This window comes from Ciconia boyciana, chromosome 3, assembly GCF_034638445.1.
Source record: "Ciconia boyciana chromosome 3, ASM3463844v1, whole genome shotgun sequence".
In the NCBI taxonomy this organism is placed as follows: Eukaryota; Metazoa; Chordata; class Aves; order Ciconiiformes; family Ciconiidae; genus Ciconia; species Ciconia boyciana.
The window spans coordinates 126,740,426-126,761,860 of NC_132936.1; the positions used below are offsets into that span (position 1 = coordinate 126,740,426).

Here is a 21,435-nt window from a genome sequence, read left to right on the forward strand (position 1 = left end):
ATGAAGTGCCATATGGGACTATAGTAGTATCGTGCCCTTCCTTGCTGACCTGTATAAGACAGGTTATACAATTTAGCACGTTAATCCTTTACATCTAGAAGCTCAGTTAGAGTTTCCAATAACTACCATTAAGGGCACAAAGAATCTTCAGTTTTCTTATACTTTATATCTGCACATGTAACACATCCAAGAACTGGCTACTACAAAGGTACAGGTATTATCAGAGAAATTGCTACTATTATGGGTAGACCTGTCAGTACGCAGATTATCAGGGTTGTCAGCAGTGCCAGCTCAGTCGCAGCATAGCTTATTAGCTCAAGAATGGCACCCAGACCTGAACAGGTTCTGAAAGGAGGTTAGCTCCTGTTGTTGTCAGTGAGCTTGCGCCACATTCTGGGACTAGCACAACAGGGGAAGCAGGGCTCAGACACACAGGTGGTTCCACACAGAATCATATTAGGTCTGGGAAGGCTTATTTGCACGAGCTCATTATCAATCCTGCTAGACTTAATTAGTTGTGACAATAACGCTCTCTGACTTCATTGCCGTGATTGCCATGTAATGCTCAGCAAAGAAGAAAGGAAATTGGACAGAAAAGGCGGAAAAGAAAAACGTGCCACACACTACAAAACTATAAAAAGAACAGGGCAAAGAAAAGCAAAGTTATGTTCAATAAGTGACATTTTAGTCATATGTTGTCAGCAGTGCAGTACCATGTACTCTGGTACAAACGCTACAAGTGAGGATGAATTCCACCAACAAATGTAATTGCGCTGAACCCATATGGTGCTTGATGTTGAAAAGTCATTTGCTTTAGTAGTTACAGTTTATCTTAGTAACTGGTACGAGAACAGTTTTCCGATATTCTGTTTTACAGGCATTTTAAATCTGTTTCTCTGGTCAAATATTTTACCTCTTGAGTCCCAGTCAATGTGTGTGATATAGCTAGATGCACCTTTACAAATGCCAACTCTTTTGCTGGTAAGTACATTGTAAATATCTACAAAATTATCATGGGAAGCCACAGCCAGGTACTTTCCTGATTCTGTAAAGAAGAGACACTGAGGTTATTAAAGGTGTACATCTTATAATTATTATTGTTAAGCATTTTTATTACTGTAGTGCATCCAAAGGCACTAGGTGAGGGGTGGGCCCCATTATACTAGGCCGCATACAACCTACAGAATTCTAAAGTATTTAAATGCATGGAGCACATATAAAGCCAGTCTACCTTCTGAACATTCAATCTTATGTCTAGAGGAGAAAAACAAACTCCAAGATAAACACTGCCCTTTCACTTTATCACCTGATTATACCTCGTGAAAATTTTATATCTGAGATCATTTCCTTTCTGTGGTGAAAAGAGACCATATCTTCAACAGTGTCAGCATTTACCACCAGAAAACTCCCATCATTCAACCCTACAGCCAAGGCTTTCCCATCAGGAGAAAAGGCACAGCATCGTCCACCTACAAAAGAAAATGGAAAGGAGTATCTTAAGGTTTACAAACTTGGGATTGAGAAAGCCATCAGTAAACTGCAACTGAAAGGTTGTTACATCAAGTATGTACTTTTAAAACAGACTTGTTATTTATTAAAACAAATATGTGATAGGAGGGCTATGATTAATGTTTTACTGAATGGGAATGTACCCTCTGTATAGGCTGTTCTAGAGTTGACAATGGTGATTTGATCAGCCTTGAAACGGGTTTAGGTGCAAACACCACCTTCCAACTACATTCTAAACACACCAATGACAGGAGGAAAAAAAAACAGGCCAAACCAAATGCAAAACCATGCAGAAAGGAAATCCAGATGAAAATTTGAAAGACTCATTACGGGCAGCGTAACTACATGTTTTTCAGGGATACTACACTTGAAAGCTTCTTTGTTATGACTGAATAATGGTTCCTTTCAGGCGGAGCTCATTTAAAAACAGAGATGTACTACACTTCCTCCACTTACTTTTTGCCTCAACATTATTTCTGACCATACTCTCTCATACAGCTATCCTCATCCATCCCTGAGTTCACCTCTCCAAAACATTTGACTCTGTTTCCCCTCAGCCAGTTAGAGTTCCTGTGCTCTGGATCTGTCACTGAAAATGAAGCATGTTGAATTTATACCATAAAATTTCCTGAAGGACATGAATGAGTAGATGAAATAAGAGTAATTTTGAGAAGGCAGCATTTCAACATAGCTCATCTACTTTTATATGGAGGAGAGGGCAGGAAAACTCTTCATTTTCAGAGAAGTTGGTATAACATGTAAAATTCATATTGCCACTGAAGGCTGATTGTGCTTAACATGCAGAAAATTTTACATTTGTATTTATAAGGAAACTTTTTAATGTCAGCAACAAATATGCTGCCCTGAAGTATTCTTAAGAAGGAAAATTATTCTGAGGTCAACTCATTCCCCTTGGAATCAGAGGAAAATAGATGGAGGTTCATTTTATTATTATTCATTACAATAGATTATAATCCTTTTTCTTTCTACCCTTTTCATTGACTTGGCACATGCCAAAGACAATTTACTTCCTATGCTTCCCATTTCTTAATGACGGTGTCCTCTTCCTACCTAATTAATTCCTGTGATATGCACTGAAAGCAAAGATGGAACTGTTACAGAAATAGAGTAGTAGCATTACTATCACAGTGTATGGTCAAATGAGAATTACCTTTTTTGAGTTTCCTCACTGCCAGCATGCGGTGCTGGGATGAAAGTTCCCAGATTCGTAGTGTTTTATCATCACTCACTGTTGCACAGACAGGCAAGAGAGGATGAGCTGCCAAGCCCCAGACTTCTCCTTCCATATGTCCCTAAAGGAAATAATTTAATACAAGAGAAAATAATGCATTTGGGCTTATGTAATATGTTCCAGCACTTGCCCTGCCTCCTTTTACAAGTCTCAGGCAATAAGGCTTTCACCATCTCCTCTCAAAAATTTTCCACATTCAGAGAGACCTGAATGTCTGGTCTGTTTCCCCTGACAAACATCTAAACTACACTCTTCCATGGTCTCCTCCACTGCTACTAGCTGTAATTCCTGTTCTTCCAATGCTCTCTCTTCCAGACTTGAAAGGACAGGGAATAGTTATGCCCCAAAAAGGACTTTATCCTGAAATCCTAATGTGGGCTCATCTGTCTTCAAGGTTTATGTATTTTTTTAGATCCTGGAGAATTTGTTTGCCCACCATACACATACTTAGTTCTTTTCATCTTTCCTCAGAACTCAGTTTTCAAACTTTTTAATCATTTTTCCTGCTTCTTCTAGATTTCCTTCAACTTGCATACAGGTTGCTGGCACTGGATTTCAAGGTTAAATAATTTCTTACTATTCTTAGTCTGGATTTCAGTTTGGTAACTGGCATTTTTGTTGAGATGGAAAAATACCATTAAAAGAAAAAGGGAAGGAAATGTCATGACATTTTGATCACACCTTATGTATCTTCTATTTTGGCTCAATTTGATGCATGCAAGCATGTAATTTAAGCTGGATGGCAATTATAACACTTCTCTTTATCAGAAAACTCACAGCAATTGGGTAATTTTAAGTTAATTTTACTATCTTGCAACCTTACTATTCATGTGAAGGGAACTATATTAGGATGAGATTGCAATTCCAAATTGGTGAATGAGTTGAATAATTTCTAAAATACAACTTCACGCATTTAGGTTAGTAAGGCTGTCACGCAGGCAATACAAATTTGAAAGATTCCTTTATGAGATTAGAACTAACTGTAAAAAAAAAAAACAAAAAACAAAAAAACCCAAAAAAACAAAGAAACAATATTCCTGTAAAAAAACAATGTTAATTTAGTCAATTATAGAAAACAAAAAATAAAAACAAATTATAAGTCAGTAAATGATATATACACTTTTCTACACATAGACATTAGGGTTATTCAAGACCCTAAACCAAAGCAACATCAAATACATCAGTGGACATATACATCAACATTTTTAAACCAAATTTCACAAAGTACTTTGTCTTGGAAAAAGAGGTGTCTCTATGCTTTGCAACACATGCAATGACAACCCTGCGTCACTGTAGAAAGCTGTCATAACTCTAAAACAATTTTTCACAAATTAAAGTATAGGATCCTTCAGAGTACACTGCATTATTCCAGTAAAAGCAATAAATGGAACCACACTGTCAAAATAAAATAAATTGTGTTAGCTCTACTCTTAATTTTTCATTTTTATGTTGGGTCCTAAACTAAAATGTCTAAAAAAACTCATAAAAAGTCTCATCAGCCTTTGAACTTAATGGACTGTTCGTTTTACCTTCAGAATTCTGTAATCCACAGTGAATCTCAAAGTCATTTACATAAGAAAGCATCAAGTTCTGCCTGAGCAAGAAAAGGAAGGGCGGCCAACAGGATTAATGAAAACAGAATGAAAATGACTGGGAAAAATCTTGTAATGTCTTGTATTTCTACAGGGAATATTTTGATATGGAAGAGCCATACAGTACCTGAACAAGCAGAGTCATAGGACCACTTTTATCAATTTCAAGTATCTCTCCATTTTTAGTTCCCACTAGTATATGCCCATGTCCTAGACTGATGGCTCGAATAGAGGGATTGTCTTCTAAAAGTAAACCTGAAGAATACAAAATAGTAATTTTAGGTTTTTACTGTGAAATCAAGAGCCTTATATCACCTATAGTTTATACAGCTTATATCATCTATAATTAAAATCTGTTTAAAAATCATGAAACATGAGATACAGTTGCCTGATCCACCTACTACATAATCCACGGATTTAATTAATAGTTCAAAGGAGGGGAGCTTGTGCTAGTCTGTATTGTGGCAATATAAAGACTGATATTTTACTGCTTTAACAGTGACAGTGTATAAGGGGTTCAGATGCTCCAGCCACACGGACATTAATTCGGTGATTATCTGTGAATATCACTTCACAGACTTCCACAGTGATGCCTGGGGAAGTACCATTTAACAGGTCTTTCCGACTCCTAGGGACCTTGGTCTCACTACATGAAATTTGGCCAGTTGAGGAAGCTAGCTGCGAAACAGAACAGATTTTGGAACAGCCAGATCACAGGCTTGTGACATTTCTTTTTAAAATAATTTCTTCAGTGAAAACAAAGCCAAATGTCATGGAATAGAAGAGGAAATAGCAGAACATACTATAAATGGTAAAGATTGTGTGAAATACAATTTATATCAATCAAAACAGAAAATTCCAGTACAGAGTACTAAGTAGTGTATTACTGTTCCCTTTGTGTTCTGGTAAGATTTTACACCTATTACTGCCATTTTACCAGCCTTCATGCATACAGTCCTTATTAAAACACACTGAAAAAGAATACCTTTAGAACTAGCAGATAGTGCTGCTCTTTTAATAGCGTACGTCTTCAGACATCTTTCAAACATATCATCCCAAAGTGCCACAATTCCATCTTTTCCACCAGTTACAAAACCCTGTATGATTACAGTATGAAAACATATACAAACATCAGCACTCATATATTAATATTTAAAGAGACATGTCCAAAGGCAGTATAAATTCTCCCCTGCATTTTATTCATGTGTTGAATTAAAAATCCTGGAGCCTATACCTAGGAAGAAAAAAATATAAGGGGAAAAGATTTAGAGAGTTGCTTTTCTAGGGTTATAAAGACTTATAACCATGCAGAGTGCATACTATTGTAAATAGTAATGCTGGACCATAACATTTTTCTGCATGTGGAAACAAGCTATGGAAAAATATGTGCTACATCCTTCGAAGGGGCAGTAGTTGGTAATAATAGCTTCTCAAGTTATTCCAGATTCAATGAACTTAACAGATGCTTCAAACTGAGTTCTCATAATGCATAGGGACCAATTCTTTGATTAATTCCCTGGGTAGATTCTCTTCATCTGTGCCAAGTGAGTGCAAAACACAGCATAAGTAACTAACCAACAAAACTGTAAGTGAAGAGGATGTTCAGCAGCTAGAGTGCCAAGATCAAATAGAAAAATTGATGGCAAAGCTAGGAGCAATCAATTAGGGCCAGAAAGGATTGAGCCAGAGGGATGTTAACTGACCTTGATATATAAAAATGTTAATAGCTAATATTCTTCTTCTCATGCTATACTTTTAAAGTTGAAACTATCATCTCAAAAAGGATATTCCATTATCAACATCTTCAAATTGCCAGTGGAGTTCAAGTGGCAAAACTTTGCCCCAACCTCATTTATGTGATGTCAATAATGTATTTTGCCATAGCTTCTTTTAAAGATTTATTGATGCAACTGAAGGAAAACGCTTTTGGTATCTGGAATAATCAACTCAGAAAAACAAAACCTTTGGATATTTGAAGGCTCGCTTGCTTAAGATACAGTGATGATAATACTAAAAAATTCATGTTTCATATTTTGGAAATTGATAATGAAAACATATTTTTGGGATCAGGTTGAAGAGGCAATGAATGTTACCTGTTACTCTCCTGTGGTTTACAAAGATGAAAATGACATGCATGAGCACAGTGAGAAATAAATTCTGCATATTTAGAGGTCAGAAAGCTATCAGTCAGGTAAGGAGCACATATAACGTGGTGCTTACAAACACATCTATCAAATACCAGAACTCATTAATATTGGGTTTGTGATTTTAGGCACATTCAGATTCATCCAGTGCAACTTGTTTTCTGTTATGGTTTTGTTTATTAAAGCATCTGCAATATTAGTGCAATGTAGAACAATGTATTCCTTACAAACGCATGTACAAAACCTGAGTAACTTCGTTGGGAGATATGTTATTACACACTTCTAAAATCCAGTACTGCAACAAAAATAATAAAGATGAATGGATCACATAAGCTGATAAATACCTTATCCAATGCATGCATGGCAAATACAGGTCCATCATGGGCTTTCACTGTCTTAAGCAACAGAGTATCCTTCCAGATATAAATGTCTCCAGTAGCAGCGCCAGAGAAAACTAGATCTTCTATTCGCCCATATGAAACACTCATCATAGTTTCCAATTTTCCAGTAGTTCCAAATGTTCCTCGTTTTGAGGTAAAGCCTCCACCTGCAATATAAACAAAAGTAAGTCTTTTTATATTTCGGTTTGTAGCCGTAGTGCTGTAAAGGACAAATGTCTTGACCGCATGATCTCTTGTGATTGCCTCAGACATCGTAGATAATAGAAATACTGAAAACATAGTGCACAAGGGAAAAACATAATAAAAGAAAGTCAATCTAGCAATGACAGTTTTGAAGCAGTACAGGCTCTATTTTTCAGACTGTTATTTCCAAGCAAAAGACAAATTTTGGTGAGGAATTGTGTAAAAAGAATTAATACAATGGCTGGCAGAATATTTTTTGCACAGAACAGCCTGCCAAGCTCCTGCAAAGCTTTTTCTCTTTAGAGGTGACCAGAACTACACATGAGATACAAGCAGTTTGTTTTAGTTGTCCACTGGCAACCTGACAATTTGACAGCAGTTTTGCAGAATGAATGGCAGGATTTGCTCATCTTCTGATTGTCAGAGAACCACGTTGCCACAGCCTTACTTTGGTTCAGAAAGCACAAAGTAGCCATATGCGCCCATGAATTGAGTGCTTATAGACAAAAATATACATGCAATTACAAAATAATATAGGCAGTGGTGTCCTTGCTTCAAGTCACCATGTATTTCACAGTTAACACCAGACCGATAGTCCCAATTCCACTGAGCAAATCTTAATTCAAAATACACCATTTTTATTGCAAAGAGACTATTCTTGGAGTAAGGTACTGCTTAATGCAAATTCCTGTAATAGAATTTGGCAAAGAGCAATGCAAGTCTATTTAATTACTACAAAAATAACCTAAACATAAAAAAATGTAATTTTTAAACTGAGAGCACCTGAGCCACTTGAACGCTGTAAAGTATGGGATAAGTATAGGAACTTTGTAAAACTATCTAATTTTGAGTTGTCTTGAGCTCTATTTTTAGCTGCCCTTGTGCTGCCTACCTTTGCTGAAATTTACACACAGAAGATGCTCTCAGAGATCTTTTTACTGAGTACTCGTACAATGTGTATATGATTAAAAGATGTGAAGAACAAAAAATCCAGTCCCGTGTAAAAAATACCCTCAATCAGAAACCAACTTTGCTGTCTTTCTCAGTTTGACTGAACAGTCTAGACTCATAGCTACTTCCCATTCTGAATATTTTCCTTGTTAGTTTGCAGAATCTTATCCTGTTTTTAAATAACAGAAAACACCTTTTCATTTTTCATTATTTAGAAAAGGAAATGAACTTCCTGTGTCATACAAAAAATATATTACCTTGATTCTTGCGATACCACATCATGATTTTTAGCCTAATAGATAACATGAATTACTATAACTGAACTTCTGCAAAATACCTGATTCTTTATTTCTTTTTTGTTTTGCCCAGGCATATATTTTAAGGTCCATCCTCAAACCTATCTCTCCAGCCTGGCACGTTGAAACGTGCTTCATCTCTGGAAGTCATCTCTGATGACTGAAAAACAGCTCTATCTTGAAACTGAAGGATTGCTGAAGTGTTACATCAGTACCTGAAGTGCAAACACTACCATTTTTAGCAGTCTGCCAGAGGCACCTAAGATTCTTAGCTACCAGCTGGCATTTTCACAACAAGGGTCATGATCTGCCTAAGTGAATTACAGGACTGCATGTTTTCTGAGACCCAAGGATGCTTGTTCAGGAGAAATCCTTAACAGTATGACTTGAGTTAAAAAACAATTAGCTGGAAATTACTTCCAAAGAGAAAGGAATATTGTGACATTTGCTGATTCAGTGGTAGGTTTTCACCCCTTGAGTATTTTGGTAACTAGAAAATTGCTTTACAAATGAAACAAATTCTTAAACTGAGAACATGATGTTCCTGTATTAAAAATATATACATTCTCAAATAAATTCAATATAAAATATTCAATACAGTACCTGTTTGCTGCCAAAATTTGATGTGCTTCATCCCAACTGTGACTAGTTTGTCTACATGATGTGGATTACACTTCACTACAAATATTTTATCTTTATGGCCCCTGCAATAAAAATAAAAATTAAAAAACAAAAACACAGTAAGGGATGACTTAACATTTCCAGCTAAATGGCATTTCATGCAAAATGTAGTCTTCAACAATGAGAATCTAATCACCATGACTGTCATACTCTTGGTGCAAATACAACAGTATGGATCTATAACACTATGAGGACTGGCCGATCAGTCACAGAGTCTATGTCTACGTTAACTCTACCATCATAACCCTACCTAACAAGAAGTAGAGCGCCGTATTTCTAATCTGCAAGAGTTTAGCCTTGGAAGTCTGACCCACAGAGTTGGCAGAATGTATTTGAGCACACACCGTATAGGAATTAGACTGCAGAAATGTGGTGAATAAAAATCATCTCCCACTGAATTTCAGTTCAGTTAAGTCATAATGAAGGAGCAGGCAACAAAGGTCAATGCAATTAAGAAAAGGTATAAAGGGCAACATAAATATTTAAATGGATAAGAACTCGATAAATATTTAAAATCCTCTGTCAAGAAAAACGAGGCAATCTTTAACCTACTGTGCTTCAACAGGAAAAATAAAATAACAAATTATAAAATTATAATTTAGGGAACAGTTCATTCAGCAGCATATACACCTTCAAATTTAGTTGTCGGGTAATTAAAGTTATTCTTGTTGGAGTATGTATTTATGGGAATTTTAAAGTTCAAGTTTCACCATTGCAAAAAATATTCCCAGATGCAAAGTAGTAATTCTTTCTATGTCTGTGTTCTATAAAACACCAAAAGCAAAAATCACCCGCTTTTCAATATGAATTTTCAGGTTTTGTACTATGATAATGTCACTTTCGTCTGACAGGTTTGGTAGATCTGAAAAATCACATGGTTCTGATAACCCTCTTGGTTTCAGAGTTTTCTCTGGTGAGTCAGTCTAGACAAAAATGGGTCCTTCACACCTTTGACATTTGAAGTACATCTTCTTGCAATTCCTCCTTCTCCTGCTCCTCTGCTTTGCTATAATGATGCCCAGCCTTTCAGTTCAGGCCGGTTATGCTGCTTCTTCTGGAAGCATCTATCACACAGGCAAAATGTACTGCCCAAAGTCCAAAATCAAACTAATTGCATCCCAGTGTGGGTGTCCGCTGTAAAATGACAAGAGTATGTCTGCCTGCGTGATAGGATGAATAGTGCTGACACATGAGGTCTGGACTGTATGGCCTACGTTTCCACCCCAATTTCCTACAAAGGTCAGACCAAAACACGTATACAAGCCTGTGTAGTTTTTGTGTCCTTGTGTTCCGAGGGACTGGCACAGGACATCTCCTCTTACAGAATGAAGAGAGGAGAAGAGCGTGATGTTCACCGATTTCAATTGTAAATAAATTTGACAATGCCCCCCTCAGCTCCCTTAGGGATTGCAGTCCACTAATACAACACACTAGGATCAAACAGGACCAGCACTGCATCAGCGTACAAGGCATGAGAAGCTAGTGAAAGCAGCTCAGATACGTTTTGATTCTAACAGCATACGCTTACTCAATAAGGATTTTAATGAAACTAGACAGCAGATTGTAGAGCCAAGATAAATGATACAGCTTGTTTCTCTGTCTAGTAAGCAATTAAAACAATAAGAGTATATTCTGAACATTGTGACAAGAAAACAGAGAAGTCATGCTGAAATAAATCATCCCAAGAAGATTAAGCAAAAAGAATATTCACAAAAAAGAAATATAAAATAACTACAGAATAACCATAATTAGTGTTTGTACATAGTGAATGTACACTTCATTTTTCAGGTTTAGCCCTTTAGATGAATTCTTCCTGAGGGTCTATATGATTGCAAGGAGATGTCCTTCTATTCTTCTTGTCTGCATGGCCATGCGAGGGTCATGTCTAAAAGTTGGATGTTAACTCTCCTGTCTTGGTTTTTGTCTCTCTCTTTATATGTCCTACTCTGCTTACCAGAATGGGGGACTTGCTTTTAGGCACTGCTAAAATACAAACAATAATTTCAGTTAGAACTTTGCAGAAGATAAACTATTTTTATGCTTTCTGTGAGGACCCTGCATATTTTCAAAATAATATATTAGCAATAATAGTAGATACATTGGGTACATATAGTATTATACACTGAAAAGAACCTGAGTACTTAATCGTATATCTCTCCTGCAAGCAACAAGAGACAGGTAGCCATACAGCCCATCATTATCTTGTTTTTAAAGGCTTAGCAGGTCTCTATGGGAATATATAAGGTATTTCTTCACTTGTGAGTCTGAAGCACAATCTGTCTGGAGACAGTATAATTAGGATTGGAAAGCGAAGGAAAATGCCATGTTTTACAACACAGACAACACTGTTGCTAAGCAAGCTCTACATCACAAATTTTAAATAGGATTTAAAATCTTGCTGCCTAATAAAGTGGATGTCCGAGACAAAATTATATAGCTAATATAGATTACGGTACACACACACTTGGATCAAAACGTTTATTTATTCAGTAATGGTATACTACTAACAGACAGTGCTGTCAGGAGAAAATCTGATTATTTCTTCTGGAACACATCACCATGTAATAATGATAATAGTGTAATACATAAAAGTATCTTTTGCAGGCACTTTTTTGCAGTTATACTAATAATTCCTACTACCAATGCTAGATGTTATATGGTTGCAGAAAGCATATGAAATGAACTCCTTGCCTTTCTGGTATGTAAGTCCATGCTTACATGAATTCTACACAATTCTAGTATCTCGACCTCAGAGGTACGTTTGATTTGCTGGACAGAAACCAGGTTCTCAAACAGTTTGAGTCTTCTAATATGTACAACTAGTTTAGTATTAAAAAAAATGTTGCAATTCAATATTTTAGAAGAAAAAAAGCAAACACGTAAACCATAATCCAATCCTCTTCCCAACACCGGTCCCTTCAAGCAATTGCAAAAGTTTCTTCACTACAGGGTTATTAGCTAAGCTTTCTGTTAGTAATTGCAAAGAGCAATTATCTCAGCAAAAGCTGACTCAGAAGGAAGGCAAGATCAGTAGACCTTGAAAAACCTATTTATAGTAGAGGGAATACTTTTTTCTTTTTAGAAAAGTGATCTGCATATGTACACTGATAGAACACAGCATATCATCTAATGCATAAAGGAAAATATGACATCTCCGATGACTTCTGCCATGAATCAGGAAATAAAATTGGGAGAAAATATTAATTTAACTTGAAAATCATTACATGAGCTATAATATCAATGTAGCTATCCTAACAGAAGGGCTAGGGAACTCTTGACAGGAATAGTTCACAGGATTCCAAACATCCAAACACTAAGATGTAGATCCCAAAGTTTTTAATCTGGATATACTGCTCTGAAACACCATCCTGTTTTCAGAGGGGTGTTCTGTTTTTTCCTATAAACAAAGTAATACATGTAGATGATACTATTCAGAAAAATGTAATCACAGGGCACATTTATACAGAGATGTATTCTTACCTGGTTGTCGCTAGCTTTTCTCCTTTTTTCCAATCCCAAAACACAATGGCATGATTATCATCTAGCCCAACAGATGCCAAACATTTTCCATCAGCTGTACAGAAGCAATATTTAAGTGTTAAAGGTGCTAAGGCTTTAGCTGAAAATATAGCAGGCAATGAACACAACAAATACATTGTAAACTGAATTTCAACTGATGTATTATAAATGAAGTAAAAAAAGGAACTAATACTTTGAGAGATTAGGGTTCAGATTCACTGACAGCCTTCAGTTCCTACAGTAGACTGCGTACAGAATTATACAAATTAACTGAGACAGACAGTGAACTGCCCAGCCTCTTAAGATGACTGAAGTCTATATCCGCTGCCAGTTTTATCCCCAAGGAGGATTCATATTGCAATACCTAGAACCAAAACGAAAACCTATGGGGTGATGACACATCAAACTGGAATCCATAGATTTCAGAGAGCACTCTCCTAACCCATGACCTAGCCTTCCTCTTCTGAACTAAGGTGACTTTAAATATGGCATCCCCCTTATCAGAGACAGAACAGGTTGTGTTATAGGTCACAACAAGATTTTTCTGCTTAATTAACTGGATGATTACAAGATAGGCTATTCTTTTCTAGAAAAGGCATTCTTTTGACCTCATCATCTTCTATTATGTTTGTATGTCTGACCTAATTTAGGGGGTTTTTAATTTGTATTCCTTATCAAACCATTGATCTTTCCCAAAGGCAGACACAAAACATTCCCGTGTGTAAGTACAAGGAAGGCAGGTAGGATCAAAGAAGACAATGAAAGTCAATTTCATAAAGTCTGAGTACTCCAAAATCACATTACATTTTATTTGAAATACTTCTGATCAGATGATGCTTCTTTTCTTTTGCTTGAAATGGTGACAAGAATTATTAGCTTATATGGGTGGTTAAAAGTTAACGGGCAATGTAATGAAACTATAAATATGATAGAAAATTATAAGGCTAAAATAAACTGCTGGCTATCGGCTCTTCTACTGCAGGAAAGACACAGCACTGCTGATAATGAGAGGAAGAAAAGCAAGAACAGACTATCACACATAATTCAACAGTACCTAGGCATCCTTGCTACGTGTATGAAATGATGATAAACAAGACCATTGTTACAAACTTTGAGACAAACTACTGTCATGGAATTTTGAACATTTTAAAAAAACTAAACCATAATTGCTGAAGTATATGATAAGAGAATTGAATAAGTTGTACCAGGAGCTGATTACCTGATTATTTTTTTTTAACTGAAGAAAAGTTAAAGGTGGAGGAAGTAAAGAACTGGTGAGATGGCCAAAAGAGTGAACCAAAAGCAATGATTTGAGAATGTTACTTCATGTAGAAGTTAGCAGATGTTAAGGACTCTGTGCTTAAGCATATTTGACTTCAAGAACAAAAAGAGTGCTACTGGTATAAATTACACCATTAGAACTACTTCAAAGTTCATGAGGCTGAATAGTCCTCACAGCTGGACTGGGCTCACAGTATTTAGCAACTGAGTTCTATGAGAAGCAAGTCAAGAAGGAGAAGGGGAATTACAGAAAGAGGAAAAGAGTTCACAGTTGAGTGAAACAGGCCTAGATGGAAGGAGTGTAAGTAGGCAGGAAGGAATGAAGTTGAAAAACAGGACAGGAAAACAAAACTGACTTTATTAAAAAAAAAAAAATTAAAAAAAAAGAAAAAGAAAATAAAGACACAAACAAGGAGACAAGAAGTTAATGAGAAAAGGAAGCAAAGGAGACAGTAAGAACTATTCTATAACAGTTTTAGTGAGATAAAATACTATGAAGATAGCTGATACGAAAGGTAAATATGCAGTAATATGTATTACTTAAGAGGTATATTTGTATATTTTGAAGACAATAATTATTTTTAGGGGTAACTCAATTATGTAAATGGAACATGTTGACAAAATTTTGCTGGTAAGAATACAATTTAAACTTTATTCACTTGAAACAGGAGGTTTCATGTGCTAATATGGGCTATACACTCTGACTACTATCCAAAATTATAGACGTTACATTAGCCACCAGAGGGCACAACCAAACATTGCATGAATGAAATTATAATCCTCGAATCATAGCATCATCAGAACGGTCCTACAAAAGTGACCCAGCCCTGTGCCCTGTTTTCAGTAATGGCCAATAGCAGATGTTTCTGAGTGAGTAAGGGCAGAGAGAACTGGTAGTATAGAGTCAGCTGCCAGACCAAGTACAGCCAAAAAAGGTCCGGAGTTTTGGGTTTCTTTCTTTAAGCTTCAAGTAGTGTGACCTGAACCCGATTTAGAAATAGCTATTATTAACACAATGAAAGCTCCCTACCTAAGACCAAAGTAGCACTCTGATCCCGTAGCGAGGTGCGTATTTGCACAACTATCTGCTCCTCTCTATGCCAAGAATCTGAACTAAAGCCAGTTAGGAACGCAATATGTGCATTCTCAGGATCAGGTCCTAAAGCAACACTGTAATGATGCCAGTGGTCGCTACTTTTTAAAAAAGGGCTTTAATATTTTTGTATAGATTTATGTCCACAGAATATGTGGCCAGCTTATTCTTTAGGCTTTTATAGAGGTACATGGATTCTAATACACAGAGTACTACTATCTGTACAGGGATCTAATTTTTGTTAAAAATGTAAACCACAAAGTAAGTATTTTCTAAATATATGAATGTTAGTTCAACTAGTGATCTTAATGAGAAGTTTTTTTAACATCTATGCACACTACGTCAATTAGATCATCTTTATCCATTTTCCCTTCTTCTGGTACCCTATCTACTTTCAGAGCTAGGTTACATGCCACAGTGGATCAGCAATTCCACATTTGAATTCCAGCTCTTGGATGAACACCAAGGCTTCTCTTCTGATAATGGAATATGACTCTGTTCCACAGACTTATCTTTGTGGAAGTAAAACTTCTTTTGTATAGTCCTGTCTCATAAATGTGATCTATGCCCTAATGAATTCTTACCATATTTCTAGAGAGGAGAATATGAAATAAATTAAGTTTAATTGAAAAAAAGCAGAGTTAAGAAAAGGATAGTTCAGCTAGAGTAATCTTTTTTTTTTTTAAATAGAAAAAGGAAGAACGGCTTTCTAAGCACTTTTATAAAGATGCAAAAGTATGTAAAGTCACTACCATATGGATAATGTTTTTCAATGCTGAATACAGGAATTACCCTTTGATAACTGAGACAACTTAGGTCATCCATCTCAGAAAGACAAGTAGGAGAAACAGCAGACAACTGTTTGTCATATTTACTTCTTCTGTAAACTCACTGAAAAATGTGGGAATTGTCAGCAAATTTGAAGAATTTCTGGATGAGCCTACAGATCACATTTCCATCTCATTTATACACTTCAAGTCACCATTCTGCCTGCTTTTAAATTATTATACCACCATGTAGACAGCCACCAGAGTCCTAGCTGTACACTTGGTATTATGTATTAGACATCACAAAAATCAATTATCGATCGATTGAGAAAAGGCCCGTGACTGACTTTACTATAACACGCTATTTTTATCAAAACTGTCAGCAGACATTTATGTAAAATTTGTATTGGTTGTAAAATCGGCTAGCTATTCAAATTAAGATTTCATCACAAGGATTGCTTTTTAATTAATCATTTAGAGAAATGTAGGTTGTGGCTCACCTGAAAAATCCAGCGCACACACTCCTCTTTGATGCTGGCCTTTGAGCAATGATAAACATTTCAGTGTCTGTGTGTCCCAAACATGGATAGCAGCATCTCTTCCAACCTAAATCAGAGCGTTAATCGGAGTATCTGCTCATAGAAGTTCAAAGCACACCAATATCAGTAATTAGCACTATCACAGCTTCAAAACACTCCAGAGGTAACTACTCTTCCACTTGCCCTCTTTTATCTTTTTCAAGATCTATTTTCTCTTTTACAGAAATATCAGTAGATACTCTCTAAAACATCAGATCTGCTACCGTATTAATTATATCATTTATCATGCTATATGAATATATTGAATACACGGAATATATCATATTCAGTACCAGGTATCAGTAGAGTGCCCAACATAAAACAGCCTTTATCCGAGTAAGGCTTTTGAATGCTACTACAGTACGAAAGTACTGAGACTGACTAATGAAACCCCCAAACCTCCTAAGGATGTAGACAAAATACAGCTCCTGCATTTCACAGATGAAAGCAGAGGTTCAAAGTGAATGTAAGATTTTTTTGCAGGGCCACAGCATAAGATTGGCAGGTTTTCTGTTATATAGGAATGATTTAATAATCACCTCAAAGAGTTTCCAGTCCAGCACTCCCCAGCAGTTTGGCAGGGATATAGGAAACAATATGCAGCTTACCCATATTTAGGGGGAAACATTATACTGAAGGACAAAGAGAACCACATTTTTCCTAATTATATATTATAAAGGGAATTTATTTCCATGTTTCGCTAAGATCATCACTTCTAAATACCCACCTGTCCAGTAGCAACATAGTCTTTCACTGGGTGAATGCTTAGGCTGAGGATGTCATCATCATGACCAAGATACAGCCTTTGAGTGTGTTGTTGCCTATTATATACAACAGCTACAGCAGCAATATGATATACTACTTCTCCAGTTTGTGTGTAGAACAAGTTATTTCGACAGTCATAGCCTCTGTAACTGAAGTAAATACAAACCAAATTATACTCTGTTTCAAAACTATTCTGGTACTTTGTGTAACAAATTGTTCAAACAATTTGTGCGTTAACTTGAATAGAGTACATCTGCAGAATCAGCTTTGGCTCAAAAATATCACAGCATCCAGGCAGAGAGAGAATATTCCCACTAAGTGCAGGCATTCATGAATCTTCTCATGGTTTACTTTGCACCTAACTCCTAAATTAGTATTAATTTCACAAAAAGAATATATAATTCACAGGTAACTGTGTCCAAATAAGTTTTACAGGGACTTGGGTTCAAGTAGAAATCTATCAGGCATCTTTACAAACCACAGCTATCACGATCAACTTAACAGAGAATCTTTGCTCCAGGAAACATAAGGTGCAGTGAACAGCTAGTTTAAAATGTAATTTTATCAAATGCAATGCTGATGTATTATTTATTATATGGCTACAGTATTATAAACTTCTCTTGCTCCTTAACAAATACAACTGAAAAAAGAAAATCTATGTCTGATATTCCAAAAATTAGCCACAGTAATAATGACAAATAAATTAATTGTAGGTAAGCACTGAAAAATGCTTTGCTAAATGCTCTGACGTGAATTGATTAACATTGCTAGGATGTTTTAACAATCAGAAGAAACAAATATTATCTAATATTACTCTACCCATGTATAAACTGCAACTTTAAACTGTCCTCAGGCGCTCGGTCTCTTTTAAGGAAGGGCACAGAATGGTTTTTCTCTTTACTTTGCTGTTTCAGCTGAGGTAGGTCTTCTTTGTAAACCTGAAGAATAATTGTTAAGGTTAATTGCACATCTCCAATTTTTTAAATATCTGTATATAGGAATGAAAGTGACTTTCTTTTAACTATTAAATTTAATATACGTTAATGTGATGTTCAGTAGTTACAACACAGAGCAAGGCACTATTGCTCCCTACAGAACTTCAGACGATAATAAATGTTTTCCACACAACGAAGTCCCCTGACACGCGAGTGGCCCAGAACATTAGTCTGGAGTAGCAGCAGCAGAGTGTATTTTTTCTAGAAGATTCCAGTGTCACTTAGTGAAAAGGAATTTAAATATTGACTGGAACTCTTTAAGTGTCTTTTAACTTCACATGTGCTTCAGTGTACATACTCAAAGCTGTACGTAACAAATTAATTCTATGTAGGGATTATGGTGAAATACACAGTAACCAATAGCATTTCGGTGATTTGCCCATGTGTCCAGAATCCCAAAGTAGAATTACAGCTCTATAAATACACAAAAGACACAAAATACTATACATTTAAATCCTTCAGAAATGCTGAAACTCTGTGGAGCTGCTAAAGATGTTTGAAGCATCTGCAAAGCTGTGGCACCAAACAAAATCCATTATAATGCTGAAATACAGCTTTATTGTTTGTTTTCTGTGCCTACATTTCTTGGATTTTGCAAAAGGACAATGAAATTGCCATTCCCACAGAAATCTACATGACTGCAAAGATGGAATACTGGATTTTTACAAGCAAGGTAATGTGCTGAGCTTTTGAAATGGTAGGCAAACAGAGCCTTAACATATTGTGCCTGTCACTCTTATGTATTGTACTTTATCCTAAGTGTTCTCATCCATTTACTCTTGCTCCTCAGTGAATGCTACCAATGAAACAGAATATAGGATCATCATTTTGTAATGCATCTCAAAATCTAGAATCCTCTATACTGCTTCATCCATAACGTTTAAAAAAAAAAAACAAACCAAACCCAAACCCAATTCTCAAAATAAGATTAATGTTTTTGTTTCCGTGTGCTTTTGTAAATTATTTCACTTAACAAAATGTAAAGTGCAGCTTATGCTTGGGCTTGTCTCTCACTTCCTGTATAAGATTCTATTTTAAGTTGCTTCTAGCTTTTTCATGCATTAACCTGCCTGGAATATTGCTGTTTAAGTGCCTACGACTATTTTTTCACTTTTAGTTTTTAAACCCAGACGTCCTTTTTGACACATAGACAGCGTGGAGGAGGATGCTGTCTGATTTGAATGCAGATGGAAAAGCAGGAGAAGGAGGAGGAGAGGAGGAAGAAGGATGGCACAAGCACTCTAGTGAGACTTGGAGTAAAAGAAAGGGGAGGGAGAAAATTTGACAAAACCTCTGTTGCATTTGGCAAACACGATCGCTCTCCGTAATGAAGAGGTAAAATAAGCTGTTGTCAGAAGTACCTACGTAATTTATTGCAGAATCTAGAAAGTGAGATGAAAAGACAAAGGATGGTCCTTGGATAAAGCATGGAACGTTAAAGGTGATCCTTCCACATTCTAGAAGGCAGCTCTATGTCAGCCATTAAATCACTCAAACCAACTTAAACCAAGCTTAGTGGCTGTATTTTTCAAGCTCAGTATTTTTCAAGCTTAGTACAAGATCCCAGTTCTGGTCTGAGGAAGTTCTGACCTTCACCATTGCAACTGATAAGGTAACAGGACAAGGTGACAAGTAATATTCTATTCACAATGACAACAGCTCCTGAAAATCAGGTCCCAGGTATTTTTAAATAGAAGCGAAAGTCAGAAGACAGACAGCAGAATTTGATGTTAATGTTTCCTTTCTTTCAAAACAATGATAACAGCATCCTTCCACATCACAGACTGTTATAAAGATCAGTGTTTGCAAAGCACTCAGTATCATGAATGGAATGGAAAGAACCACAAGGAAGATAGTTCTGTCTTCAGAGACACGTTCGAGCACTGTGCAATAAAGGCGGCCATGGAATGGCCTGATGAACGAAAAAGGACTGATTAGTTTCTTGCTAGGTAAGAACTAAATATCCCATACACCAAATGAAGTAGAAGTTCTGCAGAAATGCGTAATCATAATCCATGCACCTAAAAAGGGCAAAACTACATTTTATTATGGCATTTTCTAAACTTCATGTAACTTTCTGACTTGAATAACGTTTTCTAATATAGCAGTGTGGGTGCAAATTGTTAGGATGCAGGTTGGGTGAAACCTCACGCCAGGGAGCAGCAAGGTAAAACTGCTTTGTAAAAAGAAGAGGAGCCAAGAGCTGAGCATGGTAACAAGGCCAGCCAAGCGAGAGCCCTTGCAGAAAGGGGTGCAGTCCCACAGTGCCTGAGTGATGCGAGCACAGCAGATTTGGTGACTGTAACCAAGTTCAGATAACAGTCCTGATCACCAGGCAAGCCCTTAGTGACAAAGCATAAATCAACACTGAAAGATCAGGTTAAAGAGTGGTAATAGCATACTACCATTCCTGAAAAAAATCAATGCAGTAAAGAATATTTATTTGATTTGTTTTCTTCTTGCATGAAATCAATCTATCTTAATTTTTCTCAGAACATAGTTGTACTGAAAATAGAAAAAAAATTAAGTGTATTAAGTGATTATTAGAGACCAATTTTACTTGGTTCTCATAAACTAGGGCAATTTTAATTCTTGGACATTGTTGTCCTCGGCAATAAAGAAGGATCTGTCACAAATAAATGTATTATACAGGCTTAATATTCATTAAGAGTATTCTGCTTTGAATATGCAGAAATCATACAAAAACTCTGTGAGCTGTATTCTACAAACGGGGATTCTAAATTTGATAGGACTGAAAAGTCTTCTCTAACACCTGTCATGAGAATGGGGACAGCAATAAGCTCTCAAATTTATGTTTTTCAAGATGTATTCTTTATTCTAATATATAATGGTATATACACTGATGCTTCTTCTCCAAACCCTTTTAAATTCTCATCTACAGCTGAAGTAAACTCTGTTTTTATGTATATTGGTTGCATAATCAGCTGAATACTGTCAAAATAATCTTCCTAGAGTAGTCTGATGAATTAGCTGCAAACTTCTTTTGCTTATCTTTACTGAATAGCCACGATAAATTGTCAGGTACTTGGCACAGTGTGTTAATTTTTACTCACCTGGCGATCATAGTTGATTTGAGCTTCCTGCTCAATGTCAGAATCTAACTCTGGCACATCAGATAAATCTGAATCTGATTCTTCACTGTAGGAATCAACGCCACCCTCTGCATTAAAAAAAAAAATCAATATATAACACATCTAATCACAAGAAAATAGTATGTGATCTTTTTATATAATTTAGACTACATGCAAAGCAGTATTCAACAACTTTGGAAGCTTAAGCAGCTTGTAAAAATCATGTGGGCTGACTGAATGTGTCAGATTCCATTTCTGTTTCTCTTGTTCCAAAGCCTGGGGCCAGAAGGGAAGGAGAATAACTGAGTAGTTACTAGGACATTGCCATCATCTGAG

At 36.3% G+C, this 21,435-nt stretch overlaps 1 protein-coding gene across 2 annotated transcripts in view; it reads right to left on the reverse strand.

Annotated features, from left to right (window-relative positions):
- Positions 1 to 21,435, reverse strand: part of EML6 (EMAP like 6) — a 117,076-nt gene that overhangs the window by 33,977 nt on the left and 61,664 nt on the right. For both annotated transcript variants that reach the window (XM_072857558.1, XM_072857557.1), the window contains exons 12-23: positions 21,082 to 21,188; positions 17,832 to 17,950; positions 16,975 to 17,161; positions 16,170 to 16,275; positions 12,490 to 12,583; positions 8,932 to 9,032; positions 6,842 to 7,044; positions 5,339 to 5,450; positions 4,481 to 4,608; positions 2,681 to 2,822; positions 1,317 to 1,469; positions 914 to 1,045 (exon numbers count right to left, since the gene is read on the reverse strand). In XM_072857558.1, coding sequence (XP_072713659.1) covers positions 914 to 1,045; positions 1,317 to 1,469; positions 2,681 to 2,822; positions 4,481 to 4,608; positions 5,339 to 5,450; positions 6,842 to 7,044; positions 8,932 to 9,032; positions 12,490 to 12,583; positions 16,170 to 16,275; positions 16,975 to 17,161; positions 17,832 to 17,950; positions 21,082 to 21,188 — 1,584 coding nt within the window. The remainder of the gene's footprint in view (positions 1 to 913; positions 1,046 to 1,316; positions 1,470 to 2,680; positions 2,823 to 4,480; positions 4,609 to 5,338; positions 5,451 to 6,841; positions 7,045 to 8,931; positions 9,033 to 12,489; positions 12,584 to 16,169; positions 16,276 to 16,974; positions 17,162 to 17,831; positions 17,951 to 21,081; positions 21,189 to 21,435) is intronic.